This window comes from Olea europaea, chromosome 15 (genome assembly GCF_002742605.1).
Source record: "Olea europaea var. sylvestris chromosome 15, O_europaea_v1, whole genome shotgun sequence".
NCBI classification, from domain to species: domain Eukaryota; kingdom Viridiplantae; phylum Streptophyta; class Magnoliopsida; order Lamiales; family Oleaceae; genus Olea; species Olea europaea.
The window spans coordinates 11,269,381-11,278,619 of NC_036251.1; the positions used below are offsets into that span (position 1 = coordinate 11,269,381).

Consider the following 9,239-nt stretch of genomic DNA (forward strand, 5'->3'; position numbering starts at 1 on the left):
AAGATGGACAAGGTAGAAAATGCTTCACACTAGAAGCGAGAGAAAATAGAAGACTCAATCAGAAGGGTTCTACCAATGTCGAAAAGGTGACGATTCTTGCATTTTGCCACCCCATTTTGCTGAGGGGTAGAGAGGCAAGATCGCTAAGAAATAATACATTTGGTCTGTAAGAAAGATTGAAACTTGTTAGACATATATTTACCTCCTGAATCAGATCTCAAGATTTTGATCGAGAAAAATTGGTTATCTATAAGAGCAAGGAAACCCTTAAAGGTAGAGAAAACCTTACTCTTTGTATAGAAAAAATAAACCTATACGAAGCGAATATAATTATCGATAAAAGTAACAAATTATTTATAATGAGCATGAGATATTACAGGTGCAATACCCTATATATCACTATAAACAATATAAAAAATATGGAAAGCATGAGATGGAAATGATAAAATATTATTCTTAGCCAATTTACATGAAGAACAATCAAAGAGATATAGACGAAATCGAAGCAAAATTCTTATTACCAAGCAAATTGGAATTAAACAAGTGCTATTACGTATAAGAATTGGGATGTCCTAATGTCTTATGCCAATCCAAAATATCAAAAGTACCTAGATTAGTAGTTACTTTTTTTGCACAACTTTACAAGCATTGTCTATATCAATAGGAATGATTACTTAATTACAGAGTAATTAAATTTAAAATTAATTTACGTTTTTAAAATTTAAAGCTATTTTCATCATAATATTTGCATTTTACAACGAAACACATTGAATTTATTTTTTGTTAAACAAAATTAAATCCAAATTTTAACAACGACTTTTAATTGAATCTAAATTTATTGTGAGTCATAGAAGACGTTTTTCAAAGTTTTGCGACAAAAACTCGACCATACTCACTGAACTTTGAGGTAATTGAATTTTGATGACTAAATTTTGAGATAATTGAATTTTCGCCAATAAAATTTGATATGGTCGAATTTTTAAATAATGATTTTTTTAGAGAATATGTAGTTAAAAAGTTAGAAAAAATTTTGAGTTTACATAAAAATAATTTTATTGTATAAATATGTTGCTAGATCCAAATTTATAGTAAGTAATATAAAATATTTTTCAAATTATAATGACTAAGATTCGACGTTTCAATGGTCAAAATTTTACCACCTCAAAGTTCAGTGAGTAATAAAAAACATTTTTAAAAATTTAATAAAATTCGACCATTTCGAAGGTTAACGATGTGACGGGATGCCACATGTGCATTTCATTAGCTACGTCACCAATTTCAGTAGATGTTTGAAACGGAAGTCATACTAGTAAATAACGTACAACATTTTCCAAAATTCAGTAGTGAAAACTTGACATTTTAAACTTTAATCAGCAATCTAAAATATGGACCTAAATTCAGTGATCAAAATTTGACATTTTAAACTTTAATAAGCAATCAAATTACATAAATCTTAGTTCAATGACCATTGAAACAATTAACTCACTTTTTTCTTAAGTGAATTATTATTACTAATTTTTTTAAAATTAAGACTCGAATTAAAAATATAAAATGAAATAAAATTTAAAATGGGGGTTCAAATCAATCACTCCCCATTCATCAGGAGCTACTTGTTAGATCAACCAAATTATCATCAAACTATTCCAATGGACAGTGAAACACTGGAATGAAGTGAATTTTACATCAATTCCTGCTGGCTGCTACCTGATAATAACTGCCCAAATACAAAGCTCTGAAAGAGACTTTTCCATTTTCCCCCTTTACTGCATAAAAGGTACTAAGACAAGAAAACTCTTCTAGACAATATATTTTTGCTCAAATTAATGCTATTTTAAATTACATCCTCTAGATTCTTCAAACTAAGAAACAGAATGTCTCCCACTTCTCGAGGGTGTATACTTTGTTTCTTCAAGATTGTTCGACGAACCAGGGCTCTCCGTCGAATCCGAGCCACTGTTTTCACCCTGGCCAGCTTTTCTTGACCAGATTTTCGAAAAGATTTTCTTCGACATTATCAACCCTTTCATTTTACTCATGGAAGCCTTGTCACCATTTCTCTCATGCACTACTCCATTCCCTAATCTTAAAGCTGCCAGCTCGCCTCTCAATGCACGAAGTTCTTCAGCTGATGCTACGGCGTCCCAATCTTCATCTGTATTTGCAGTTGTCGATCTCGAGCTTCCATTTGAGCCACAGTTAAGGTCTTTAATAGCTTTAGGGAGATCAGGAGTGTTGCTGCCAGACGAAGCAGCAGCACGGACTTGCTCGAAATAGAGTACCTGTACAACTACACGCATAGGAAGTCTCTCATTTTGGACAGCATGCATGCATGCATCTGCCGAGAGCTTCTTGCAGTCCATCAGCTTGCATATTCTCTTCCTTTCGTTCTTGTTGATCCCAGGGTGCTCCTGCAACAAGACCGTGGATTAGTTAAATTGACAGAGCATTGACCAAATTGCAGCCACTATTTATTAATATCCATATCCTTCTACTGAAAACAAAATTTGTTTGAGTCGAAGAACCTCATTTTGTCGCTCGGTACAGAAAAAACCGAGCTTTCTTTCTTCCTAACATGATAGAGAAAAAGATGCAATTTTGGATTGACACAACTTTTAAGTTAAAAATGATACCAATCAATTTTAGGAAGACATGCTAATATTAGCATTGTTTCTTTTGGAAAGTAGCGGAAGTTTCTTACCTGTTAGGAAGTCACCTTTTGCATACATAGACAAATTAGCACTAAATGTATGCAACACTCTTGGAAAATTGTACGAAAAAACTAAAGAGAATGCTACCTTAAGATATGTATCAATTGCTCGATACAGCCCATCATGTGCAGGTCGAGAAAAGCTCGAAACCAATTCTGCGAGATCAATGAAACTCGACAAAGGAAGATTAGGATCCTTAGCAACCTCGGCAAGGTAACCATCAACTACCTTTACCACCATTAGCTTTGAGGCTTCTGACAAAATCCCTGGCTTTCTAAACTCCTGACTTTCATTGTCATTTTCCATTTCAGTTTCAGCAACTCGGTCTTGTATCATGAATTCTTCGACTATTTTCTGAACTATATTGACATCATACATGGTTGCTTCTCCATCACGAGCTAGTATTAACAGATCATTCACGGACGCGGCCTCCAGCTGCTGCCCTATTCTTTTTACAAGTTCTCCCTTCACCATCTCTCCTGAGTCAACTGAAACAGCCGCTTTCAACAACTTCAGCAAGAAACTACACGAAACACTGCCTTTTTCAGTAGGTAAAAGACAAACAATTGTATCCAATACTGAACGGAACTTTGAAACATCTTCGACCTGTACAACGCCCTTTGTAGAGCCTGGGAACCTTCTATAAGCATAAGCTTTCAAAGATTCTCCAATCACCTCATTCGATATTGTCCCCTTGCGTTTAATGTTACCGATAACTCTCTCATACAAATCTATTTCGAGCTCGCACAAGTCCTCAACCCACCAGTCGTTCGGCACCATTCGGCTTGTTACGCCATTCCATGGGGGATTATCTCCATTTTCCTCCCTGATTTTTTTCCGGTTATAGGTATAGGACCAGTCTACCTTGGAAACATCGGTCGAGGCCTTGGAAGCAATAGCATCAATGCAGTGACTGATTAACTTCAGTTCCTCGGACAAAGGTAGCAGAAACTTAGTTGTCTGAAGAGCCATAATCGAATCCTTCCAGCTTCGAAAAATGCTAGAGTTCAAGAAAACATCAACTTTGTAGATAAGGTTCCCTTTATCTATTGTCTCATGCATTTCGAGATATTCTGCTGCACAACGTGCAGCAACAACATTATGAGCATTGAGAGTGACGGTCATTCCATAACAAAACTTTGCACATATTTCAAAGGCGTTGGAACCGCCAGGAATGTCATGAATTTTGACCTCGTCACCACTTCCTTCATTAGAATACGAAACCAACTTCTGTAAGTGTGCACTTTTAGACAAAAGAGGAAACTGCGAAAAACCCAATATTAGGAGCAAATTGTTATTTCCGTATGAATCCACGACAAAAGTACCACAAATGCTAAGAATGTCAAGGAGATAAAAAAGGACATTTGAGTGAATATAATCTCAGACTTTACAAGATACATAGAGCTTGTTTGGCTGTGCTTAACAATTACTCGTCTAGATAATAAGCAAGATTAGCATCTGAAAATATGCAGGGAACTGTTTAGCCAAAAATTTGATTCCTCATGCTTCACAATAAGTGGTACTTGAGACATAAGAAAGAACGTCAATATTTACAACAGTTCCAAATCTATAAGTGCTATATCGTATCCATGTAAGATCATTTTTGGCAGTATAAATGTTAATGATTCAGAAAAGTTAAAGAAGCACCCCCATTCACGCTTAACACAGATGTCAATAGGCTCAACAAGACAAAATAACTGTAGTATCAAAAACAAAAACTTGAAATGATATTTTTGTCGCAGAAGTATTAGTAAGAACTTCGTACCTTGTGGAGATAAAATTTCACATCCCCAACATTAACAATAAAATCCGTTGCCAACTCTGTAGCCACATATCTGCAAGAGATTAGAGATTTTTTTATAATGTCAACATCCTCTTCTAACAAGTAGAGTGGAAACTTATATTACTTAAAATATTCTGAAGTAAACAAATTGCCAATTTGATATGTTAATTAAAGCCAGGGGTTTTCTTAGCTTCTATAGTGAGATATAAATGTTGCTTCAAAAGCATGAAATTAATTTTGTCAAAAAACTTCTAATATCCTACGCCTGATATTATTAAAGACATAAGCATCGAATTCACAATTTTACATCATTCCACGTCTAGAACCTAGATCACTACAAATGCATTAGAGTAATTCAATTTTTATCTTCTTCCTTTCAAGGATGGGAAGCATCAAAAGGAAAATCAATAATCATCTCTATCTTAATTTCAACTTCCTGCACATTGGTAAAGCCTATTCTTTGAAATGGGTATTTCCCTAAATGAATAGTAAAAGATACCGCCCCAAGAAGCACCAAACTAATTGACGCCAATAAAACATACTCAAATTATTATAGAAAACTTATGGGAGAGTTGAAATCGTTAACATATAGTAAATATCTTTTCGTTCTCCTCAATTGAAAGCAAAGTTCTCTCTTGGGTAACATGTAATTTATGAAAGATTGCTTATAAAAGAACATAATTTTTCGAGGAGTTTTATTTGTGCACATCTCATAATATAAATAGGAGCATTCGATTGCCTCCAACAAACTGGCATCAACAAATAGTCAAAACACAGTCCAAAATAGCCCTTCTGTAAAGGTGAACAATGATGACAAGCTCAACTATAATGTAAAAACTTTTTGGAGCAAGAAAATTGTCTGGGAAGAGTAACTCGTGAATAACCAATCCATCTTACTTAGTGTGGAAGTATAAAAGTTAGACAATTATTTCTTATATATTTTCAAGTTCTAAAAGAGCGCTGCTTGAAACCTCCTCAAAGAGCCCCAAGAAAACGAAGAATGGTAGTGGGTTTAACTATACTAACAAAAACAGTAGGGAGATAAAAAGGTTTTTAACATGTATTGAGCAATCAAGCAAGTTCAGAAAAACTCTATTTAAACAACAATCATTCAAAAGCACCAGCTATTACAGATTTACTGAGAAAATGTACGGAAGATTTTCTCACCTGATTTTCCCATCAGTCTGTAAGGAATCCGGCTTGGATCCAAGTTTCATAAACTTCATCCTGGCAAGTCAAAGATCTATTTTCTCACCAGATACTTCAAAACCAAACTTCCAAACCACTCAACTAATCACGGTAAACGTATTACACCAGATCAATTTGGGGACATCCCCAATGATCAGACAAAACCTAATTCGAGGAGGAGTCCCAGAAATGGCAAGCTAAGAAGTTCGAGGAGTGGGGACCAAATGTCTTGATATGGCTAATTTTATGAACTTCAAGGCCAAGGCAAGGGAATCTCAAAGAGGTGGACACATGCTTCGTATGACCGAATCTAGACAGGCAGGAGGGATTTCCAGTGGGAGATAGAAAATGGAGATATTGGGTTATGCAAATTTTTAGCTTAAAGAAACTTAAGTGGGAAGAGAACCAAAGAAGAGGTTGTTTCCTTGGTCAGTGGCAAAGCCCACGGACTCCGGGGGCACCCAGTCAACAAAGGAGACATAAACAACAGACTCTTCACACTAAATTATTCTCAAATCCCTCCTTTTACCATTAATTTTACTCTGTTTCTTTAATGGTTTTGTTTCTGGACAAACACATTTATAACTGTAGAAAAGCCCAAAATGCTCAAAGCTACAAGTTTCCCCATTAACAAATCAGAGATCTGTCAACATGTGCAATACCTAATTTAAAAAGGTTTAGTTTGAAAGACCTGCAACGGAAAACAGCATCTTGGAAACAGTTGAATCAACCACCAAAATGGTAGACAACAAGAATCTCCCCCTTTAGGTTTCTGCCAATGCTGAGGAATAAATGAGAAGATCACGCAATATCCAGGTAAATATAATGCAATACTGTTGCTCATACATACTAAAACATCAGCAACCAACAAAATCTGAGGTACAAAAGAGAATCATCTCAGAATATCAAAGAAATCTTCTCACGGGTAAAAATATAAACATATGGCCTTCATTATATGATGTAAAACTGGCAAATTTAAGAAAGTAAAGGGGCAATGTGTAGTGATCAGCAAACACAACCCATAAATCATTGTCCGTGTAAACCCCAAACAGAACCCAAGAATTACTATATGCATAAGCCCAAGAAATATCAACACAAATTTGTGATGCCAAAGCTCATTCAGCACAATAAAAAGAAAAGAAAAAATTCTATACTCCACATGCATTCAGTGCAAAAGAAATTCTAAGCACTGAAACCAAAAAAGAAAGGAATCGAGAAAATGTGTTTTAAGTCGTATTCTGCACAATAAAATACTCACTCAAAAAGCCAAGATTTGGTGCCATTTGCTTACCAGTTCTGTTACAGACTGGAATCCAACTTTTTTTTAAAGTTAAAACCCCATTAAAATTTGTTGGTTTCTTGAAGTACAAAAACTTGGTGGTGTGTTGAAGTACGATTTTTCCTTTCTTTTTTTTCTTTTTTTTTTTTTTTTTTTTTTTTTTTTTTTTAATTTGATGAAGTTCTATTCTACGCTTGTGAAAATTTTCTTGAGGAAGTAAGTACTTGAGAATGGAAGTTGTGGGGATTGAGATTAAGACAGGCAATTTGCTACATTATGCACGCCACACTGACACTCAGCTTTCTTGCTCCCTCTTTAACATCAAGTGCCCTTGGTACTTATAGTGAAATTGACCATTTCTTTCTGTCCTCGTTAGCCTGTGGAAATTCAACAAAAACTAGAAAATGACTCGTCTAATAATTTCCTGTACTGAATTTGAAGTTATTCGCAACGAATAATTCAAAGTGTGCACATAATCTTTACGATGCTGCTGTGGCAGATTGTGTTGTTCTTCCCTTATTTTTTTTGTCATCTTCAATCAAAAATTGACAAATAACTCGTGTATTTTGGTGAGAAAATAATTTCCATCTTCTTCCTTTTTTTTTTTTTTTTTTTGGTAATGGGAACAAATTCTATGCACAATTGTAAAAAAAAATAAAAAAAATTCCTTTAATTGATAATTTTCATGAAAAATAAAGTCAAACGAATACCAAAAGATCCAAAATTTCGACATTTTTCAAGTGAAAAATTGTACCAATCAAATACATTTAATTGAAAATTCACAATAAAATAAGTTATATGTAATTCAATTCAAAAAAATTCGTTTTCTTTTCACTCAAATTCCATTCTTATAATCAAACGGATCATAAGTGTAGCAAAGTTCATTAATAATTAACACAATATTATAATTTTGACAGTTGACACCTTGAAAGATTTGACATTGATAAGCCATTCCTCGTTATTTGAAAATCAATTGTGATGGTTAAAATCAGATTTTTAGTAAATTTTGATAAAAAATTAATGAATTATGTGATTAAAAAATTGTGAACTTCATAAAATATATGGTTAAATTAGTTACTGACTTTATCTTAGATTAAAATTTAGATAAAAATTCTATCCAACACCGGCTAAATTGAATGCATAGAGAGTTGAAAGAAAAAAAAAATGAGAAGAATTGGAAGTCAAAGCCTTGAACACTAATAATTAACAGTTTGTCAAGTGAAAATGCTAAAATAAACTATAAATACTCTTTTCTCAAATACTGATAAATAGGAAAAAAAAAAAAAAGGTTTTAGTATTGCAATTAAGGGAAAAAAACAAAGAGATACGGTTGATATGATGATTTTCAATTTCACTATCATGTCAATATAAAATTATTTTATATCATTTTATTATTGAAAATTTTAATATTTTTCAGGTGAAAAATTATACCAATTAAACACATTTAATTGACAATTTTCAATAAAACAAGTTATAGACAATTTAATTTATTGGAATTCATTCTTTTCACTCAAATTCCATTATTGCAATCAAACAGACCCTAAGGCCCCGTTTGTTTCTCATTTTTGAAAAATGAGAATGAAAAATATAGCCGTTACGGACCTCACACAAGAGATACAAATTCAAATTTGATGGCTTGATATGATGGATAACGGTCATATTTTTTATTTTAATAAGAAAATAATGAGAAACAAACGGGGACTAAGTATGAGAAACAAATGGGGACTAAGTCTTTTTTGAACAGATCTCTTTTGAAATTGGCAACTTTATTTTATATATTTGGTCTAAATTTGAAGATGTGATCGAAGAGAATATAATAAATATATTATGGTCAATTTCTAATCCTATCCACGTGGCCAAGTGGGCCAGTCAAATTTAGCTTAGTTTGAACAGTTGGTATTGAAATTGAAAAAATGGGAATACAAGATTTGAAATGAGACATGAACTTGATTCATCACATGCTACGTCTTGGTGTTTGATACTTTTATGAATCGCTCATAATTATGATTATAAGATCTTGCGGTAGAAATAATTGTCCTCCCATCTTGTATGGAATCTTCCTAAACTATAAGTTGATTAAATATTAACAAATTTTTTTTCAAGATTTTGTTAATCTCGTAAAGTTATATTTAAATTAATGGTGTCAAAATATATTTGATGATATAATCGTTGTGAAGATATTCTTAATGGGTTGAAAATCATATTAATATTTTTTTTCATCTTACAGATAAAGTAATAGGAATGAAAAAGAAATTTAAAATATCTTTTTCCAAAAATTCTC

General features: G+C 33.2%; 1 protein-coding gene across 6 annotated transcripts; it reads right to left on the bottom strand.

Annotated features, from left to right (window-relative positions):
- Positions 1-1,575: 1,575 nt before the first annotated feature.
- Positions 1,576-7,107, bottom strand: LOC111410161 (BTB/POZ domain-containing protein NPY2-like). Of its 6 annotated transcripts, none has more exons than XM_023040388.1 (5): positions 6,971-7,107; positions 5,659-6,451; positions 4,474-4,543; positions 2,796-3,971; positions 1,576-2,408 (listed from the first exon to the last, which is right to left on the bottom strand). In XM_023040388.1, exons 2-5 carry the CDS (start codon positions 5,715-5,717, stop codon positions 1,860-1,862), a joined length of 1,854 nt encoding a protein of 617 aa, XP_022896156.1. In that variant the 5' UTR covers positions 5,718-6,451; positions 6,971-7,107; the 3' UTR covers positions 1,576-1,859. The 6 variants fall into 6 exon arrangements, with proteins under 6 accessions (XP_022896156.1, XP_022896154.1, XP_022896153.1 ...); XM_023040386.1 differs by having other exon boundaries at positions 5,659-6,460; XM_023040385.1 differs by having other exon boundaries at positions 5,659-6,553.
- Between the last annotated feature and the right edge of the window lie 2,132 nt (positions 7,108-9,239).